The sequence below is a fragment of the Mesoplodon bidens genome (assembly GCF_964165515.1).
Source record: "Mesoplodon bidens genome assembly, chromosome: 20".
In the NCBI taxonomy this organism is placed as follows: Eukaryota; Metazoa; Chordata; class Mammalia; order Artiodactyla; family Ziphiidae; genus Mesoplodon; species Mesoplodon bidens.
The window spans coordinates 24,177,304-24,199,543 of record NC_138181.1 but is presented as its reverse complement, the minus strand read 5'-3'; the positions used below and the strand labels follow the sequence as shown (position 1 = coordinate 24,199,543).

The window sequence follows — 22,240 nt, the reverse complement described above, 5'->3', positions numbered from 1 at the left end:
CTGCAGTTCTCGGTGCTGCCGGGAGCTTCTCTGCTGGAGGATCATATAGTTAGTAAGAAGCCTTCCCCAGCGAGGAGTGCCAGAGCTCTCCTTTTCTGGAGAAACCCAAACCCTGGCTAAGGAGTGCTGGCATGGGCTTTAAGGACAGTTAAGCTGTGCTTGGACTCAGAGCTGGAGTGGCTTCCAGGACGAAGCCCTGCATGCAGGCGCCCTGAACGGGCTGGGCCACGGCTGTTTTCAGGGGAGGTTTCCCTGCTCAGCCTGCCCCGAGCTGGGGGGCTGCCTGCATCCTCTTACACAGGGGGTGCCTGGGCTCAGTGTAGGTTCTTCAGAAGAGTCGTTCCTAGATTGTATTTGGTGATTTGAGTTCAATTTAAATGTTAAAATAAATCTAAATCCATAAAAAGTACTTTGCCACAAAAGTATAAGTTTTACAGCTGTGAGGTTATGGCTATACTCACCTATTAATAACTCAGGGAAATGTTTATGCTGTTATGTATATATTGTTTATGCTGCTGTGTGTGTGTGTGTGTGTGTGTGTGTGTGTATATATATATATATATATATATAATTTATTTATTTATTTATTTTTGGCTGCGTTGGGTCTTGGTTGCTGCGCACAGGCTTTCTCTAGTTGTGGCGAGCAGGGGCTACTCTTCGTTGTGGTGTGCAGGCTTCTCATCGTGGTGGCTTCTCTTGTTGCGGAGCACGGGCTGTAGGTGTGTGGGCTTCAGTAGTTGTAGCATGTGGGCTCAGTAGTTGTGGCTCGCAAGCTCTAGAGCGCAGGCTCAGTAGCTGTGGCGCACAGGCCCAGCTGCTCTGCGGCATGTGAGATCTTGCTGGACCAGGGCTTGAACCCCTGTCCCCTGCATCGGCAGGCGGATTCTCAACCACTGCGTCACCAGGGCCGTGGTGTATTGTACTCTTAGAATCGCAGAGTAGGGAAATCGAAGAATAGAATGCAGATCAATTCCCCAGAAAGACCTTGCTTCTAACTTACCTGGTCAGCCCAGGTCCATGCCTGCTGTCCTTAGAAGCTAGCAGCAGCCTGGGCTTCATCACCGTGAAAACTGCCCCATTTAGGATTAGAATTGGTTTTTGGTATTTGTGATGTTTCTAAATGGGTTAGTAAATGATGGAAACACTAAAGAAGTCACTTTTATAATTTTTATAAATTTTAGTAGAATAGTTACTTACTTTATATTTCTACTTTGGCAGGAAGATGAAACAGTAGTGGTGAAGAGGAAAGCAGGATACTTAACTGGCTTTACGTTTCATAATTTGGGTCCCACCTAAACATCCTTACACATTCCTAATTTCTTACACAGAGAAACTTTTTGCACTGCTTGCCCATGTAGTGGTTTCTTGACTTGAATTAGAAAGAAAGCAACCTCGGTTTCCAGAAGGCATTGATACTTTTACGAGCTAGTGGTGGGCGTCAGTGAACTGGGGGGCCTTGTGGGGATGGGCTTGAGGGTTCCAGGGAGGTGCCATCACACTGCTGCCTGATGCTGCCGCGTTGCTTCCCCCCAGGTCTCCATCTGCCGGAGCAGCCAGCCCCTGTCTGGCTTCAGTGCCCGGTGCCTGGAGGACGAGCAGATGCTCCAGGCCATCAGGAAGGCCAGTCCAGGAAGCGACTTCATTTATGTCGTGGACACTCGGCCCAAAGTAGGTATCACCACGCTGGTGTGTGTCTTTGCCGCTCTGAATCATGGAATGGGAGATGAGGCCATGCTCCCTGACCACCCTCACCTGCTCAGGGAGCCCCATCTGCAGAGGGGCTGTTTCCCTTTGCACAGTCGTGCGTGGCTGCCCTGCTCAGCTGCCTTCTGGGGCCCCTGAGGTTGGCAGGTACTTCTGATATTTCCCCTGCTCTGAGCGTTGTGCTTGGTACCTAGTGCACACAATGAAAGTGTGGTTTCGTGTTGGAGATTACTCTCCTAAATATACCAAATTATTTTTTTGGTTTATTTATAAAAGGACCGTTTCTTCTCTGACAGTGTGAAATTTACTGTGGAATTCCTACAGTTCAGTTTTTGTGAGACATTCACCTCTTCTACTGAAAATTCCACTTGTACTGCTCTGTAGCTATGCCTTGGAAAGATTTACAAAATGTAATGTTAAGTAAAAAAAGAAAAGTCACAAATTAATGTGTATACTACTGTGTCTGTGGAAAAAACCACACTATAGGTAGGTAAAAATTTAAATTAAAATAGAAAAAGATCTGGAAGGATAAACACTAACCTATTAAAATTGCATGGAGAAGAGAGGAGGCTTGAGGGAGGTAGAGAACTTTCTACGTACCTCGTTTGAAAATATTATTTTATAATTATGCAGGTATTCATATATTAATTTTATAATTGAATAGAACAACCAACAGGAAATAATCTAGTTATCAACGGGTAGATCAAGTCCATCTTATGCTCACCACCCACTCAGCTTTATATGTTCTTGACATTAGTCAGGGTTAGGTCAAGTACCATTTGTAATTTCTCTCCTTCGACCCATTTCTTTGTAAACCCACCAACACATGGAGTCCTCAAAGGTATGTGCCATTGAATACATGGAAACAAAATCACCTACAGGGACGTGGAATATATGGGACAAAATGAGGTGACACAGAGACATGGCCCTTATTCAACATATTTGGCATAGGAATTTCTTGCCAGTTATGAAAGTACACCTGGACCTGTGGCTGTGAGAGAGAGCTGCATGTTCTCTCTCCACGTGGGTGTGGAACAGTGTCCAAGACAGACCGTGAAGCAACAAGAGTGAGCTCCAGAAAATCCGTGATGCCGTGTATGTGATAATAATTAAATTATAAAAATTATACGTTCTATAGTTTTTTCATTGAAAAAAGTTCGAGGGTATGTATAGTCAACTGTTAACAGTGGCTTTTCTTGTGAGGTGAGAGGAGGATTTTAAGAAACCTTTATTTTATAAATTACAGTGTGAAAGAATTTTTAATCATAAAAAGGTTGAAAGAACGTAAGGACTTCAAAATGTTACACATAAAAGTTACCATGTGACCCCGTAATTCCACTCCGAATTTAAGAAAAATGAAAACGTATGTCCACACAGAAGCTTCTAAGTGAATATTCATTGTTAATAATAGCCCCAAAGTAGAAACCACCAAATTCCATCAACAGAGAATAGATTAATACAATAGGGTATATCCATCCCCTGGAATATTCTTTGGCTCTTATTACTAAAGGAATGGAGTACTGGTAAGTGCTACAACATGGATGAACCTTGAGAGTGTTAGGCTAAGTGACAGAAGTCAGCCACAGAGGATCACATATTGTGTGATGCCATTGATATGAAATGTCTCTATGACAGATCCATAGAGACGTCAGGCAGGGTGGTGGTTGCCTAGGGCTAGGGGACTGGGAGGGAATGGGAGGCGACACCTGATGGGTAGAGGGTTTCTTTTTGGGGTGATTAAAATGTTCTAAAAATAGATTGTGGTGACGTGGTATATTCGCAGTTCTGTGAATATACCAAACACCATTGAATTGTATACTTTACATGGATAGATTATATGGCATGTGAATTCTATGTCAAAGAAGCCATCAAAAAAACCCATAAGGACATAGAAACATTAGAACAGGAAGGAGGAAATATGACCAATGGCCCCAAGTCACTTCAAAGTCTACACGGATGTTAGGAGTGGGTAATTACAGATAGGGTCTATACTCGTGGCCGATAAGAGAAATCATGGAAACTGGATACTATCCATTGTGTAGCCGCTCAGACCCTGGCAATTTTGCTGCTTCTCTGAGCCCTATTTCATTAAATATTGTGATTCACGGTCTCGCTCACTAAGTTTCATGTCTTCCTAGTGTAAGATCACTCACATCACTGCCCTCAGCACAGTCCCTTCCTCTCTAACGGGAGGGTACCTGTGGGATGGCCATGGAAGGGTGGGTAGTGAGGATGAGTTACTCTCAGATGCCAGATCAGCAGACCAACCATGCAGGTCAAGGACAAAACATGTTGCAGCTGGATCCCATTCTAGTAGATGACAGGTAAAGGATTGCCTTCCTTTTGGACAGATTTTCAAAGCACAGCAGGGAAGAGCTTCAGACTGGGAAACAAATAGCTTCTTTGCTTGAAGGTTTTCACTCTAAAGGTGCCGGGCTCTGACTTTTACTGCTCTCTTTCGATTTGTGCTTTCTCTCTCCTTCATCCTTCTCGCATTGACTGTTTCCCTCCTGTCATTGTGCCTTTTGCGTCAGGACAGTGGAGCTGCTCTGAATTTCCTAGCAGTCAGAGACAACTGAATGAATGCCTGTCCTAGACACACGTACTGAAGACAAGATAAGAAAAGGCCGGGAAGACAGGGCCTTTCAAGTGAATTGGGGTGCCCTTCTCCGATCCCACTTTCCTAGATTTAAATAAAGGCAGACAGGTTCGCCTGCTGCTTTAAGGGCCAACGACCCAAGCGTGTACTACGCTATGCAAACCTTCTGGGAAATGTGGCAGCTGTTGAGCCAGGCATAGTCCAGCTGTAAAATAAATTAATCCAGAGGATTTGATTTGAAGGGTATATTTAGCCCTGAGTGCGTTTGCTCTTGGCGATAAGAAGTTGGATGCTGATCCCTTAAAGAAAACTGGTGTCTCATACAAGTCGTGCCCTTTTCCTATTTCCCCAGGCACACACACCTTCACAGGAGTATTCACCTGTTTGCTTAGAGCCCTCAATTCTTTTAAAGATCACGTCCGTTGATTTTTATTCCTTGGTAGCCAGGAGACCAGGTCCATGTTTGCTGTGGGTGGTGGACAGACAGATGGACCCTGGCCAGGTTTGCTCACAGGTTTACTGAAAAGGAGAAAGGCTAGAAGTCATTCTTGTGCTTGGAGCAAGGCTCGCCCCAGATGCTGCCTGTTCAGATGAAAGCTTCTGGATTGCTTGTTGATATTAAAATCTCAGGAGGCAAAGGCAGTGAGGGCCTCAGCATGAACTGAGTATCTGTTAAGAAAAAACATAACCTTCGAGGTCATGTTACTGCTAGAATTTGGTGCATTAAGAAGATAGGAGATCATGTTGATGCCATAGTTGTTGGATTTTAAAATGATACCGAACTCCTTCTATGTCAGCCTCGCTCATGACTTTAACATTACTTTCTTCTAGGGCTTTGCTGAGCTTGTAAAAATGCCAGGCACTTTCCCATTCAGTTCTTATAATAATCCTGCATATTAGGAGCTGTTCTTTTCTGTTTATGGGTTAGGTCTCAGATTGAGAGAGGTTCAGTCATGCGTCCAAGGTCAAGCCGTTCAAATCTAGGCTTATCTGACGCCCGGAGCCCTCGCTACTTCTGTCTGATCACGGTCTGTTGGCAGCGATATCCAGGGGAGCCTTGGGTCCACTGTCAGGTTCCACAGGGTTCCCCCTTCTGAGCGCATTTGCAGTGAGGCTGGAAACTCAGAGCTGAAGGACCAACCACAGGCTCGTACACGCTCAGGCCGGGGCAAGAGGTGTGAGCAGGCCTGAGAGCCAGGCTCTGACGCAGGCGGCCTGGGAGGGGTGCCGGGCAGCAGAGGGAAGGGGTGAGCAGGCCGGCGGGGGACTCAGCTCACGCCCGGCCCCTTGTCCTGGCTCTTCCTCCAAAGACAGCTTAGTGGTTAAAGGGCCTCTGATTTCACCTTGTGAGCGATTCTTTAGCTGCGAGATAGGAGGTCATGTTGGAAGTTTTTCTGTGTCTGTGGAATCAGTAATTAGGTGGTTTCCACTCACTGAATCCTGTGAGGGGGGATCCGGGAGGATCTGTCGTAGAGATCGGGGTGCGTGACAGAGGGGTAGCTCGGAGGTCACTTCCGCGTGGGATGCGTGGCCGACCTGTTCCACTGCGGCAGTGAGCGGGCAAGGGGAAGGAGAGCGGCGCGGCGTTCAGTGGCAGTGGGGCATCTGCGCTCCCTCTTCGGCCGGACAGGGATGGAGGGGGCGCCTGTGGGTCCAGTGGACACTGAGTAAGAAACTTGTATGTGAGCCATCTTGCTGAGGCCCGGCTCCCACCCCCCAGCTGGGGGTTCCCAGCTGCGGCCGACTGTGGGGTGCGTGCTGGGGAGGGAAGCCGGGGGCCTCGGAACAGGCTCAAGGTGGGTCTCATGTCAGCGAGCTGTGTACCTCCTCCTCCCAGGAGCCCATGGACTTGCCCTAGGATTTGGACACTTAATGCCAGAGAGGGCAGTGCTGGTCAGCAAGTGTTAACCGGAAAAGCAGTGACGACCAATGGAGAGAGAACAGCAGTCTCGTCCAGCTTTACAAGGAGATATTTACCTCCTCTTTTATCCCCCTCTCTCCCTCCCCCTCCCCAATATAAAGATAGAGCCTAGAAGAAAGAAGAAAAGGAAAGTACCAGAGCAGACCCCTCACCAGTCCCAACAGCCTATAATAAGAGAAGGAGAAAATTTTGCATCATATATGGGGTTGGGATTTTAAGTTGAGCTGGACGGTGATTTCCTCTCTGATTGTATTCCAAAAGTTATTAATTCTTCCTTCAGGGGTAGGGCAGGAGGATTTTGATGAGCACAGTTGTAGACAGTAGTTGCAAGAAATAAAATCATCTCTTATTTTCATGTTTATATCACAAGATAAGAGTCTTCATTTCACCAGATGCAGATGCAGGGAGAGAAAAGGACCCTGAATTGACACCGCAGGCTGGAACGTGGTCCAGTCCTCTTTCTGCCAAGATCAACTTCAATTCTCATTTTTCAGCCACGTCAGATCAGGTCCTGTCATTCAGGTACAGAATGTGCTCTGCTGAAATGTTAGACTCCGAGACTGAGATGGTGACCAGGCTGACCTTTAACTTGATATGCAGATGATGGTTGACTGAGTTTCCATGATTTTGATGTGTTTGATTGATGATTTAAGATTGGGGGGAAAGAATCTGATTCTGTTCTTTTTTTAAACATTCTTGGCCCGTTCGCCTCTCAGCCTCACTCTGTTACGCATTTATTTGGTCCGTAAATCTTCACCGAGTGCCTGCTCTGTGCCAGCTTGATGCATAGGGTTCTGGCCATAAATGAGATCAGCCACCTTCCTGTGCAGCTCACGTCCCCTGCCCCACTCCAGTGGATCGTCTCTGTCATGGATACTAAATCTCAAATGTTTCAATTAATCCTGCTCAGAAGCCTCCAGTGGCTCTCTGCTGCCACAGATAAAGTTAGAACGTCTTGATCTAGCCTGTGTGTTGAGGACGCGAATCATTCCTAGCCTCCTTTCTTGCTGCTGCTGCCAGACTTGAACCTTCCGCTGTGCTCGCACTGGTTGACTCACCGATACCCACCTGCTTCTTTGGTGGCCACTGATACCCTCCCTCTTCCCTTTCGCATCGCTTCATCTGGGATGCCCTCCCCCTTTCTCTCCATGCTTCCTGGTTATTAAAGCCCGTCTCAAGGCCTCCTTCCATCATGAAACGTTACCCCTGATGCCCTAGGCCACGTGGGGCTGTTCCAGATTCGAACAACTGCCACCGCCTCTACCAGGCTCTCGGCTCCTGCCCAGTCCTGGTGCTGTGTGCTTGCACGTGCATACTCGATGATAAGCTTGTGGTGGCTGCAACGACTTCTGATTCACGTTTTTATTCCATTCAGTGCCTGGCACACAGTAGGTGTTCGTTAAGTGTTTGTTGAGAGTGAGTGAATTTTTTGTTTCACTTAGGAGTTTTTTTGCACCCAAAGATGCTGAGATGATCAAATAGCAGAGTGACCTTGGATTAGAAAACAGGGCACTTTTTCCAGTACCACTTTTCAGTTGTCTGTTGTGTTCTTTTTTTTTTTTTTTTTTTTTTTTTTTGCGGTACGCGGGCCTCTCACTGTTGTGGCTTCTCCCGTTGCGGAGCACAGGCTCCGGATGCACAGGCTCAGTGGCCATGGCTCACGGGCCCAGCCGCTCCGCGGCATATGGGATCCTCCCAGACCGGGGCACGAACCCGTATCCCCTGCATTGGCAGGCGGACTCTCAACCACTGCGCCACCAGGGAGGCCCTGTGTTCTTTAAGCATAGGTTGAAACTGGAATGCAGTTACCTCTATTGTTTTATCTGTTTGAGAATTTTTTTTTTTAATTAGACTTTCTATTTTGAGATAATAGTAGATTCACATGCAGTTGTAGGAAATAATCAGAAGGATGCCTTGTACATTTTACCCACTTTCCCCCAGTGGTAACATCTTGCAAAGCTGTGTACAGTATTGCAACCAGGATATTGACATTGATAAAATCCACCAGTCTTGTTCCGATTTTCCCAGTTTTACTGTAGTTGTGTGTGTGTGTGTATGTGTGTGTATGTGTGTGTGTGTGTGTGTGTGTGTTTAGCTCTATAAAGTCTTATCACATAGGTATGTTTGTATATTCAGTACCATAGTCAAGATACAGAACAGTTACATCACCACAAACAACCACTAATCTGTTCTCCACCTCTATAAGTTTGTCATTTCAAGAACGTTCTGTAATTGAAAACATATAGTATGTGACCTTTTGAGATTGTTTTTTTTTTTTCACTATTTGAGAACTTTTAGGAGCTGAAATGAACAGCTTTTTCTTTGCCTGTGAAATGGAGTTCTCAGCCTAAGGGACAGGGCACACGTATAAGAGATACTCTATCTGAATGAATATACATATAGGTCCAAGATAACTTCTGAATTCCTTATTAATTATGAAACCGTGTTTCCTGCTTTGAAGGGTCAGCTGGTGCCCCATTATCCTGACAGGGCCTGTAAAATATGTGGAAACCTTAAGAAAGTACACTTTGGATGGTAGATTAAATATTGCCACCTTCTGTTCATTATGAGAAGTACCGTTGACTTTTAAGAGGCCATCTTGTGTGGCTCCTTTGCTTTTAAAGAAGGCCATCGATAAATTCTACCAGGTCATAGGTAATCAACTACTAAAAAATGTGAACATAGGGTCCTAATTATAGATTAAAGTAATAATAGTGTTTTGGTTTTTATTCACTGCACTGTTTAAAAAGAGTATGGTATGTGGTGAGAAGGCTTAACTTGAATTATTCAAGATACAGAATAAACATAAGGTTCATGTAACGTAAAGATACTTGCACGTATCCTATTAACCATTTTATTTATGAAGCTTGTAAAGAATAAGCCAGCAACTTTGGAAAATAATTATACAAACCAGTGATATTTTTATAATAGTATGTTTCAAAAGAACAATGTCTATAGGTAATTTTAGAAAAATTTTCCTCTTAAACTATTTAAAAAATTTAAAGCATGAACATCAATTGTCTTTAAAATAACACTATTTTTATATTTTTTTCTTTATTGAGACCAAACCCTTTATCCTTCTCATACCATGCCTGGGAGAAAGGGGATGATCTTTTCATAAATGGGAAACAGGGTAGTGGGGCGTGCCCCAGCTGATGTCACGTGAGCTGAATCACGGAGCAGGAAAGTGAGGGGCCTGCCATATGTTTTTTTTTTTCCTGTTATTTAAATTACAAACCCACTATATCTGGTTTGTAACAAAGCTCCGGAGGAGCATCCGGAGTAGTATTGGCAGCCGCTCCTCACACATGCCGCCTCTGTCTGTCTGCTGCAACAGCTGCGAAATTGGTATAGCCTTCCATTCATCTCTATTCTGCTTACCCCAACACGCATAAACGTAAATGCATGTCTGTAGGTCGGCTTGTTTTACAAAAAATGGGATAATTGTATGAATATTATTCTGGAGCTTACTCTTTTCACTTCACATGTCATGGCCCAGTATCTCCTCTCTTCTCCCCTCCCTCCTCTCCTCCCTCCCTCCCCCCGCAATATCTAGACATCTATATAGCTGTCTATCTCTGTGTCTCTACTTGAGCCTATTAGAAGTCCAGGGTATGAATATACCATAATTCATCCAATCATGGCCCTATGGAGATATTCATAGGTTTTCCGTTTTTTTACTCTCAACTATTATAAAAAAAAAAAAAAAGATTGCAGTAAACATCCTTGGACATCTGTCTTTATGTGCTGGTATTTTAATAGTGTCAGATTCTCACACATAGGAAATCTGGATCAAAAAATATGTATGGGCTTCCCTGGTGGCGCAGTGGTTGAGAGTCCGCCTGCCGATGCAGGGGACACGGGTTCGTGCCCCGGTCTGGGAAGATCCCGCATGCCGCGGAGCGGTTGGGCCCGTGAGCCATGGCCGTTGGGCCTGCGCGTCCGGAGCCTGTGCTCCGCAACGGGAGAGGCCACAGCAGTGAGAGGCCCGCATACAGCAAAAAAAAAAAAAAAAAAAAAAAAATGTATGCTTTTAACTTAACTTGGCTTTTTAAGCTTAGATTTTTGAAAAGTATGAATATCCCCCGAGTGCTGCCTTGTGGTCCTAAAAACTGATATTTTTTTGGTAGTGAGTTCTCTGCCCTTTGTGGGCAGAGGAAGAGAATGGTCAGTGAATATTGATGTCTAGGACGTGATGACCCGCTTAGCTGGACAGCAAGAATGGAGCGTTCACAATAATACATTCATTCTAGAAATCTGGGTATTTCTCAGCTAAGGCAGGACTTGTCCCTTCTTGATTTTAGTTACACAGGAATAAGGCAGAAGTTTGCATATCATAAATTTCTTCTTCAAAGTCCATTACCATTTAACCCAGTTTGCACTAGGAACCGTGACTTTTTATATATGAAATTATGATAATAAAATAGACAAAAAATGATGGAAAATGATATAAATGATAGAAAAAAATCCTCTCTGGAGATTTAAATAGGGTGGCCAGAGGAAACGTCTCTGGAGGCTGAGCACCTGCTTGCCCTCTCTCTGATTTGTTCAGCGTTTCCTGCTCAAGGATGAATTGGGTGCCTGAGGGATTCTTGCAGGCAAATGAGAATGACGTAACTATTCCTATATGTTGATGTGTTTATTGGCATTCTAATACTGGAAGATATAATAATTTAAGTTACAGAGCTTTATGTTGCCAACTATATCCGCTGATATTCTCCTGCCAACCTAAGGCTGTCATGTTTGGTATTAAATTGGGGCGACTTGGTTCTGTACAGAATCCCACATTGGATTTGGCATCTCTGACAGGGAACGTCTCCAAAAGGGTTTATCTGTAGGATGCTTCCAGCTCAGAAAATGTTGCCGCATCAACAAACTGATGTTGTTGAATGTAAGCTCAGCACGAGTGTCCGTAGCTACCTAGCCCAGCACAATGTTCCCGGGATTTAAAGCATGTTTCTGCACATCATGTTGAATGTTCTTACGGAGAGCCGTGAAGTGTTGTGATTGTTTCATGAATATCACTGGTGACTGTTCTGTTTTGCTGCCCACTGCAGCTTAATGCGATGGCAAATCGTGCTGCAGGGAAAGGCTATGAGAACGAAGACAATTATTCCAATATCAAGTTTCAGTTTATCGGGATAGAGAACATCCATGTCATGAGGAACAGTCTGCAAAAAATGCTGGAAGGTAAACCATTTCCTTAATGCACGGCATTTAAAAAATGCAGTTAAATGTTTTAATGCCAAGATGGAATAAGATGGTCTCTTGATGTGAAAATTGTGCTTTACTGTGATGTTGTTGGCAAGGGTGGGTTCAGTTGGGAAGAATATCAAAATGCAGGGACTCTTTAAACATTGAACAGCTTTTCTCTTCTTTTTTTGTGTCATCGTGGAGTGGTTTTGTCACGTGGCATTAGCTGCCAGGCTGTCTCCGGTGGTACCTGACACCTAAGATAAAAGTGCACGGGGATATTTTTTCTTTCTCTCTCATAAAAGTAGTTTGACCCATATTCAAGACCATTTGGAGATAAAGCAGTCCTACATCGAAAGCAACCGCCAGCTGTTCACGTGCGGACGTGAGGTTCATAAACTGAATCCGAGCGGCTGAATGGCCATTAGAAGGATGTTGGGGGGTCCTGGTTCTCCCTTCCATCAGCAGCAACTGCTGCAGTGCGCCCCCTCCACCTACCCCACCCAGCGAGCACCACGAGACGCGTACGCCCAGGCTTCTGTACTCACGGGGAGAGGAAGTCGCAAAGCTGGGTTATGCAACATAGAGGAATTATTCATGTGGCCACACCAGCCGTAAACTAATTGCCAGAAATCATATATTCCAGCAAAACCAGCTTCGTTTACTGCTTATGCTCTTGCGATTGTCAGGGCCCAAGGAGGTGTCTGTTGTTATGTCCACCACTTCTCCCTCTTGTGGGAACTGAAGAGAAAGAGGATGCATAACCCAGGGCTTTGTTCCTCTGGACCAGGGGAGGCTGTAAATGCTGGGCTCGCACTTCTGGGGGGAAGCCCTGGGGAGGCGGCGCTGTGTGCCAGGGAAGTGGGCAGGCTGGTCTGAACCAGAAATGCGGGGTCTGTAGTGAAGAGGGACAAAGAAAGTGCCGCATTCCCTTTTTCTCGGGATACACATTTCAGTGCTTAATCAGAGCAGGATGTAGTGAGAAGCTAGCGGTGGGGCTGGAGGAACTTGAGGGTCACAGACAAGCCTGATTTCCATTCTCCTTCCTGGATTCCTGGGGTCATCTCAGTCATGAGACTTTGAACACGTCATGTACCTTCTTTGGGGCTCTGTTACCTGCTGTAAATGGAGAGGACTGGACTAATAATTTCTGTGGACCCATCCAGCTCTGACAGTCTGCGAGTCCACACTTTGATGCCCCGATTGCAAATAGTTTAAAATGGAGGGTTTGAATGGTTAGATGAAACCTCTTCCTGCATCTTAATAAAAAAAAGAACGGCCCCAGAGCTATCTATCTCCATCTTACCTCCACGTGAAATTTGCCGTGTCTCAGGTGACAGGAGGGTGCCTTGGACATTGAACTTCGTAAACTTTGGGAGATTATCATGGGCGATGTGGCTCTCCCTGCTATAAGCTGTGCTTTTTAGACATTGAAAAACTGGACTAGCTTGGTACTGTAAGTGAACGGGCAGTCTAGTTTTAGTGTGAAGAGTGTTCAGTATCAGAATCATTAAAAACATTTGCATGCTTTATATTTTTCATTTAGTAACTTCATAAGCTGACTTTTGAGAATATATATTTTCTTCTATGCAGAAGGTGGCTCCCAGGAGCGCTTGTAACATGGCGATTTGGCTTTTGTTTTAAAATTAGCATTTACTTGGTTTCTTATTAGGAACCATGTCTCCTGCCCTCATACCTTTGGTCTGACTCGCTATTTCTAAAGGACCAGCAAACTGACCGAGTTCCAGAGGGAGGGCAGCCTGTGTTTCATAAGGGATCATGGTTCTTCTGCATCACTTTTTCAGCTCTGTGTCAGTGAAATAAGCAAGGACAACTTTCTGGATGCCTTTCAGGGGACTTGACCAATGTTTGACTATCTGTTTTCCAAGTAAATTATAAACTGCTCGTGGAAGCTCAGCTGATGAACTGATGGAATCACACCCACCTTTTGAGGCTTTTATCCTTCAAACAGCTGTCTTGGCATCAAAGAGATCGGAAGGTTTGTACTGCTGGTCACTTGGTAGGAAGCGGAATAATGCATTTCCTTCATGAGTATTATTTTTTTTTCAAAATTTCTCTTATCAGGGATATTGATATTATCAGGAGAGATTCTGAATAACAGAAGTGAAAAATTGTTTGCATTCTGGCCCAGAATAGCCCTGTCTGTGAGCAAGAGCTGCAGGATATTTCATCAGAAACTGAAATCTAGGACCAAGTTCACATCCGGTGTAGGTCCTTTTATGGAGCTGATTGATTGCATGTTGACTTTGGTTTCTAAGTTCTAAACCAAACTATTTTGTGGCATTCACACCTCCCAGTGAGATAACAATGAAGCCTTTCAGTTATGTAGCAGTTGTGTGATTTATTAAGTGCTTTCCACAGAGCCTTTCCTCTTGATCATATAAATAATGGTTTTTCCCTCAAATAATAAAAGGATGCCCTATATTTTCTTTCTTTTGTTGTTGTTGAAACAGGCAGTAGAAGAACCTGGAATAGGCTCTTTCCGTGGCTGAGGAAATTGTTATCAGATGTGGAAATAAAAACCTCCTAGGGCATCCTTGATTTGGGGGGAGGAAATCAGTGAGAGGGAGGGAGAGAGGGGCACATGGAATTACCTCACATCGGGGCTTTGAGATTGAGCCTCACTATTGCGCCCCTTCGTAAATAAATACCTGTTTTCAAGGTAGGCGGGTGTTTATGGGAAAGACATGATGGCAGTGACACCTTCCTGTTTTTCAGTCAACATGCTCCACCTTTTGTATGTTGCCCAGAAAATTGACCTTTCTCCCCACCACTAGTTGCGGCGTGCCTGGATTCTACATGAATCTTAGATTAATATTGTTGGCCACAGTGTAGCTCTGTGTAACTACAGTTCTGTAGTTCTGTAGTTCTGACCCCTTATTCATTGATTTGTGCATTTAACTAAACACAGAGCACCTGCTACGTGCCAGGCTTCCTCAGGATTTTTACTTAAATGATTCATGAATGGGCAGACCTTGAAGATATCGCAGGTTCAGTTCCAGACCACCTCAGTAAAATGAATATCGCTATAGAGTGAGTCACATGGGTTTTTTGGTTTCCCAGTGCATGTGAAAGTTATGTTTACCCTATCCTGTAGTCTATTCAGTGTGCAACAGCATTATGTCTAAAAAAGCACTGTACGTACCTTAATTTAAAAATATTTTATTGCTTAAAAGATGTAACCATCATCTGAGCTTTCAGAGAGTTGTAATCTTTTCACTGGTGGAGGGTTTGAAATATTTCGAGAATTACCAAAATGTGGTACAGAGGTATGAAGTGAGCAAATGTTGTTGGGAAAATGGTGCCTATAGACTTGCTCGATGCAGGGTTGCCACAGACCTTCAACCTATAAAAAACACAATATCTGTGAAGTACAGTAAAATGAGGTCTGCCTGTATTTGATTTCACAGGAATAGTGTGCTGTACGTAATATTATCTGCACTTTATAGATGAAGAAAGTGTCTCAGTGAAGTTAGGCAACTCAATCTAAGATAATTCTTTAAAGAAAAATAAGTTGAAACAAACATAGAAAAACATTTAAACTTGCTCTGATAATTAAAGAAATGTAGTTAAAACCTCAAAGTACCATTTTTCACTTAAAATTTTTAAAAATTTAAATACAATTAAATTTATTTAAATATTTAAATTCAAATACATTAAAATATTCAATACTGAAAAGAATGTGGTAAAACTAGTACTTTAAATATTTCTAATATCATTGAAATTGGCAAGAGATACCTAATATATTTTGTTCTGAGATACATATTTTTACCAGATTAATTCCCCTTAGGGACTAATCCAAAATATGGTTTTAAAGAAGAAAGACATATAATGCCTATTTTGATAGTAGTGTTTTATTTATAATAATAGAATTTTGGAAGCCTCAGGAATGTTCAACAATAGTAGACTGACTAAACACTCTACCTTTTGATAGAAAATTTTGCATCCATTAAAAATGATAAATGTGAAAAATATCTTACTGCCATGGGAGAACGTGTATAATGTAAGTGAAAAATTCAGGTTGTAAAATTGTATACATACTCTGATTCACTATACAGTAAACCACATTTATGAAGAATTCCCAGAATGATAATTGGATTAGAATGAGAGGATGATGGGTGAATTTTTTCTTTTTCCTTCTTTATTTACAAAATTGTCTATGGTTGGTACGTTACATGGAACACAAACAATACACACTTACCAGGTCACAGTTTCTGAGGGTCACGAGTCTGGGCACTTCTCATGTGTCAATGGGAAGCCAGGATCCCTCTGCCCAGGATCTTACAAGGCTGCAGTCAAGGTGCTAGCCGGACTGTGTCCTCATCTGGAAACCTGGATGGGGCAGAATCTGCTTCCAGGCTGATTCAGGTTATTGGCTACATTCAACTGAGGGCCCTGAGCGCTGTCAGCTGGCGGTCACCCTTAGGTCCTGGAGTTCACATAAGCTGTTCACAACACGACAGGTTATTGTTCAAGACCAGTAGGAGCGCCTCTCTTCAGTTACAAAGTCCGGTGTATTACATTTTTAGTTAAAAAGTTTTTAAAGACATACCCTTCTTGGTATCACATAACAAAGCAAGAATTAAGCCTAGTACTTTCCATCATTTTACCATGATCCTCGTTGATTTGTGGTTCTTTTATTGGACAGGCTCACAGATAACCACCCACATGGTAATGATGATATAACATTTATGGGGTGATTATTATGTACTGGACACTGTTAATTTTTTTTAATATACTTATTTATTATTATTATTTTTTTGCGATAAGCGGGCCTCTCACTGTTGTGGCCTCTCCCGTTGCGGAGCACAGCCTCCGGACGCGCAGGCTCAGCGGCCATGGCTCACGGGCCCAGCCGCTCCGCGGCATGTGGGATCTTCCCGGACCGGGGCATGAACCTGTGTCCCCTGCATCGGCAGGCAGACTCTCAACCACTGCGCCACCAGGGAAGCCCTATACTTATTTATTTTTGGCTGCGTTGGGTCTTCATTGCTGTGCGTTGGCTTTCTCTAGTTGTGGTGAGCGGGGGCTACTCTTTGTTGCGGTGCACGGGCTTCTCATTGCAGTGGCTTCTCTTGTTGCGGAGTCCGGGCTCTAGGCGCGCGGGCTTCAGTAGTTGGGCATGTGGGCTCAGTAGTTGTGGCTCATGGGCTGTAGAGCGCAGGCTCAGTAGTTGTGGCGTACGGGCTTAGTTGCTCTGTGGCATGTGGGATCTTCCCGGGCCAGGGCTCGAACCCATGTCCCCTGCATAGGCAGGTGGATTCTTAACCACTGTGCCACCAGGGAAGTCCCAGACACCATACTCTTAACCACTTTTGCTTTACAGTCTCTCTAGGTGGTGGCTTGGGTAGAAAGTGCCCTGGCCTAAGTTTCTGAAGATCTGGATTTGGGTTCTTGCCTTAGTCTCTGAGTAAACATGAACAAACCTCATTTCCTGTATTTGTAAAACAATGTAAGCAATATATCATTGCTGTCTAACTCACAGATTTGTTAAAAAAGATTCCTTGCAAACTGTAAAGTGCTTTCCAGTATAAGGTGCATTATGCTTTTTCTTGGGAAGCAGTACTGTAGTTTAAAATAAGTACTGCGTAAAATGGATAAGCTAATGGGCTGTAGATTAATTCAGGCAGCTAGGCAGGTATTTGATAGGTCCCCTGCTTTCTTATGGGTGACTTTTCTTAATTTTTTCATTCAAGAGACGTGGAGTAAGCACAGTTTCAGAGGCATGGAAGTGCTTGCTTGCCTTGTGATACGGTCTGTGTCCACTCAGCACAAGTTCATCAAAAATAATTTAATAAACCCCATGCCGGGCCTGGTGGGTGTTTTCTCAGCAAGTTGTCTGACAGAGATACAAACCTCAGCCTGACAGCCGATCAGATGGGAGCAGGTCCAGAGCACAGGAACAAAGGCCCGGTGCCCATTCAGCAGTTTGGACAATACTATACTGAAGGGCTGTTTGTAAGATTCAACTGAAAAGATTGGAATCCTTTTAGAGGGCCCCAAGAGGTAACCACTTTTATCGTGTCCCCTAGAATTGGGGACAGTGATGATGGGGAAAGTTTTGTGGTAAAGTCAGGTGGCCCCAGAGATATGTGACCTGTGCTTGTGTGTGAAGGTTGTGAGGCCTGATCGTTCAGAACCTTTGCTGGGTGCAGAAGGGACAGGTCAAAGCAGAGAACTTAGAGTGTCATGGGAGGCAGCACGGCCGTGGGTGCTGTGCTCGTGTGATGACTCCCTGCTCTGGCGTCCCCGCCCGGTGCTCTCGGGTGCACCAAGGTCTAGAAGGGGACAGCCCCTAACACACCTGGCTCCGAGGTTCCCACGAAGTATTTTTCTGTGCTCAGAGGTAAGGCTGTAACTCTCAGTCCCAGTGTCCTTTTTATTTGCTTCTTTCTTCCTCCCCTCATTACTTTATGTGGCGATGGCTAAGGAAGCCTGGAAGAAATGGAAGAGTTCAACCTTTTATAGTCACTTTTAAGTTTTTCATTTCAAAGTGAGTATTTCCTGTAACATGGCCTACAAGTTTACGCTATGAGGTTCTACCAGCTGTGAGCTAATGAAAAGCTATAAAGGTTGATCTTTTTTCAGTTCTCAATCTTCTGACTTTCCCCATTATTAATTTCCTGAGATTACTAACCTATTAGACGGGACAGCCAATAAGACCTGGCTGAAAATCTGGTCACACTCCCTCAAAATTTAGCAGTGTGGCATGGGTTTCCACACAGAAAACCTACTTTCCGGGCTTCCCTGGTGGCGCAGTGGTTGACAGTCCGCCTGCCGATGCAGGGGACATGGGTTCGTGCCCCAGTCCGGGAAGATCCCACATGCTGCGGAGCGGCTGGGCCCGTGAGCCATGGCCGCTGAGCCTGCGCGTCAGGAGCCTGTGCTCTGGCCACAACAGTGAGAGGCCCACGTACCGCAAAAAAAAAAAAAAAAGAAAACCTACTTTCCCATTAAAGTGAACTGGATAGCCCCACCTAGCGGTAAGGTTTTTAAATAAGCGTTCTGCTAGAGCAACAGGTCTCCTTGTCAGGCTCCACTAGTTATCAATTCATGGTCACTTGGAAGAAAGAAATGCATCAAGAGTGTGTACCTGGCTCTCTCTGTGTTGTAAGAGGATGTAAAATGTGGCTGGATGGTGTCGCCCGATCTAGACTGAGATCTAATGCTCTAAGCACTGAGGTAGAGAGGAAGGAGCGTGAGCTTTGGGGCGTGTGTGCTGTGGCCAGGACTCCAGCTCAGTTATTTGCTGGCCGAGTAACCATGGATGACTTACTAAACTCTTTTTTTTTTGCGGTTTGCGGGCCTCTCACTGCTGTGGCCTCTCCCATTGTGGAGCACAGGCTCCGGACGCGCAGGCTCAGCGGCCATGGCTCACGGGCCCAACCGCTCTGCGGCATGTGGGATCTTCCCGGACTGGGGCAAGAACCCGTGTCCCCTGCATCGGCAGGTGGACTCCCAACCGCTGCGCCACCAGGGAAGCCCAACTTAGTAAACTCTTTAAGCCACACTTGCTAATCTGAAAATTGGGAGTAAATATACGCTGCAAGGTGGATAATGGATGTAGAGGAAGTCACTGGGAGCTACATAGTTATTTTAGACAGTCATCTGTACATCAGACAGGTCTTGAGAGTTTTCTATATGCTGGGCATTGCATAGAAAAAGGCTTTATTTATTAATACAAAGTGACGTTACTGATCTTGATGTAGGGCAGAAAATCCTGGCGGGAAGAGAAGACGATGCTTTCTCGTAAGTGATCTTCCTGAGGGCTGTCCTTGGGTAGATCAGATGGTTGAATGTTTTAATTGGATGTCAAAGCCAAAGATTTCATCTCTGGGTGATTTGAGCAAAGGAGAGGACAAGAGAAAACAAAGATTTAATGGGAGAAGAATGGCTATTTTTTATTCTAATTATGCTGTATCTTGATGTTCCTTGGGACAATTCAAAGATCAAAAAATTTCACCCTCAGAATTATTGTTTTCATTTTATTAATCATGACAGCTAGTTTTTGGATAACTAGGACATTTACAAAAGGAGCACTTATAGAAGAACATGTCTCCCATAAAACTAAAGATAGACATGACTCATATTAGCCACAAGGTGAGCAGTTTTTCCACAAGGCTGCAGGTGGGATGGGGCAATTCAGTATCTGCTTGCCAGTGACAGTGTGGCCTCAGATTCGATGGGTGCATTGGTCCTGCAGCTTTGCTCAGCCGGTGTGATGAGCGTGGAATGCTTTTCCACCAGTTACGTCCCCAGCTACGTGTACTGCTTATTTCACCACTTCTGTTATTTGCTGCCAACATCTTAATCTCACATGATTCTCGGCCTTCTCTCCAGCATTTACCACTAATATCTTCCATCCACCCCGACTTCACAGGCTCTCAGCACCCCTTCCTTCTCATTCCTTAAGCCCTATCTTTGGTTGAGTTCCTGTTCACTGAGAGAAAATGACCAACTCCCAAGCCTTATATATGGTAAATGTAACATAAATGGGCACATATATTTTAAAATTTATTTGTGGCAAATTGTGTCTTTAGACACAAAACTCATATGCAAAGCTAATAAATCCTAATAGGGCAGTCTTTTGTGAACCAGCTGCTTGATTTTCTTTAGGTCAATGGTAATTAGTATTACTGGAATGTGTGTGTATATATGCATTTACACACACATACATGTTTATTAGTAGCTCGACACAGACACATATTCATGCCCATGTGTTTGCATATAGTTATGTATGCTGCTAATGCAAGCAGTGGTAGCACAGGTGTACAGAATTTAGGCTGGATCGCAACTTACCATTTTATATTAGCATCGAATTCTTTAGAGGAGGACAAGGCTATTCAAAAATGGCTTTTGGGCTTCCCTAGTGGTGCAGTGGTTGAGAGTCCGCCTGCCGATGCAGGGGACGCGGGATCGTGCCCCGGTCCGGGAGGATCCCACATGCCGCGGAGCGGCTGGGCCCGTGAGCCATGGCCGCTGAGCCTGCGCGTCCGGAGCCTGTGCTCCGCAACGGGAGAGGCTACAACAGTGAGAGGCCCGCCTACCGCAAAAAAAAAAAAAAAAAAAAAAAGGTTTTCATGTCATTGTTAATTGTGTGGAGATTCCAGAAAATAGCATCACAAACAAAGCTGGAATCTTATTGGTGTCCAGTAATATACAGAGAAGCTAATATACAGATCTCTCCAGTTAATGTAAAGGCCTCTATAAAGAGGGTCCATGTCAGTTGGCAGGGGAGTGGGGGAGGAGAGCAGCACTGACAGTAGTAGACTGAGTACACTTCACTGCAGAGTTTATTCTGTCACCAGGGTGGGCTCTCAGTAAAAAAGGGAGACCACAGGGCAGGCTTTACCAAACACTTCTGTTGGACAGGCCATAATTAAGTCCTCTTTAAATGGTATCACCTGCTGGGATGTTCAGTTGAGGGAAATTACCATCATTTTGCCAGTTCTTTGAAGGCCGTTTCATTGGGCTTGGGTTTTTGACTCCAAAATGGGAAGGAGACAAATCAGACATTAGGAGAGCTCAGGTATGTGTCTGGCTGGCAAGTAAGGGAGGGCCATGTACCTTCCAACCTTAGATCTTAGACACAAGAAAGACCAGTCCCACAGGGCTCAGATGGAGACTTTGCACCCTCACTGATCCCCATCCAGTCACTGTGTAGGAAGAAATGAGCTTGGTATAGGAAATAGCTGAGGAAGATCATGGGAGGTTAGTTTTCTTCCAAATAAATTTCCTATTTCCTCAGGTGCCATAATTATCGATCTTTTTTTAAGTGTTGTTTTTATGTGTTTGTGGGATATAGTTGCCCTGTTATGTAAAACAACTGTCACTAGACCCAGGCATTAAACTCCAGGTTAGTGTAATAAGTCTGGTTCTCTGTGATCTGTGGCTGATGCCTCTCAGGTCAGCTGAAATGAACTTTGTTCAGCAAAATGGTTTGTAAATATTGGTTCAGCTTTGGCAACAGGGGTGAACCGATCAGTATTTCTGCCTTATCCTGAGTTTATCCAAACAAACCCACCAGTTTTATATTTAAAAATCCAGGCGCTAATTCTTGGGAGTCTCAAGTGTACCCCCATCTGTCCATGTGTATTAATCACCTGTGGGCTGATTGCTCTTAACCATTGCCACTCAGCATGCGAGGGGAAACTCTCTCAGCCGTTACCTTGCGTGAAACCTCGGGAGGCTGTTTTAGTGAATGCACCCAGTTTTAATGTTCCCGAAAGCAGATGTGTTAAACAAGGAGCCATCCTCCGTGTAGAAGGAAAGGAGCTGACCTGGGAGAGATGCGGCAGCTGGTCCCCTGGGCCGTGAGCCAGTGAAGAGGGTGGCCTGGGCATCCTCTCCACAGCACCTTTTAGGGCCTTGTTCTGTGAGCTGGCCGGTCCCCCGTTGCCACTGGCACAAGCCGCCTCCCAGTCAGCTGGAGAGCCTGGCGTCTGTATTTTTAAACTTGCTGTCATTTCCATACCTGGTGGGAAGAGCAGGCAAAAGGGATCATTTGTCCTTGGACTGAGCTTCAGAGCTTGGATGCCAAGATATCCCTCTAGCTCCCTGGACTTTTTGAAATGAAGGAGGATGCCAGCTAGCCCTGAGCCCGATCATGACCACCAGAAATTTGGGCTAGTTCAGTGGAAAAAAAAACCCCCCACAAAAAAACAAAAAACTGTTTGCGAGTCAGTCTTATCTGCGGAAGATTTAAAGGACTCAGTGGGTCCAGAGACTGTACGTGGTGGAATGTGTGTATTTTAGGATTAAGCTGAACGGTCTGGGTCACGGCCGGGGTTGGACAGAAAGCC

General features: G+C 44.7%; 1 protein-coding gene across 4 annotated transcripts in view; it reads left to right on the top strand.

Moving 5' to 3' along the window:
• MTMR7 (myotubularin related protein 7) overlaps positions 1–22,240 on the top strand; it is a 103,271-nt gene that overhangs the window by 67,044 nt on the left and 13,987 nt on the right. For all 4 annotated transcript variants that reach the window (XM_081220713.1, XM_081220714.1, XM_081220715.1 and 1 more), the window contains 2 exons: positions 1,534–1,668; positions 11,282–11,414. In XM_081220713.1, the coding sequence (XP_081076839.1) occupies positions 1,534–1,668; positions 11,282–11,414 (268 nt within the window). The remainder of the gene's footprint in view (positions 1–1,533; positions 1,669–11,281; positions 11,415–22,240) is intronic.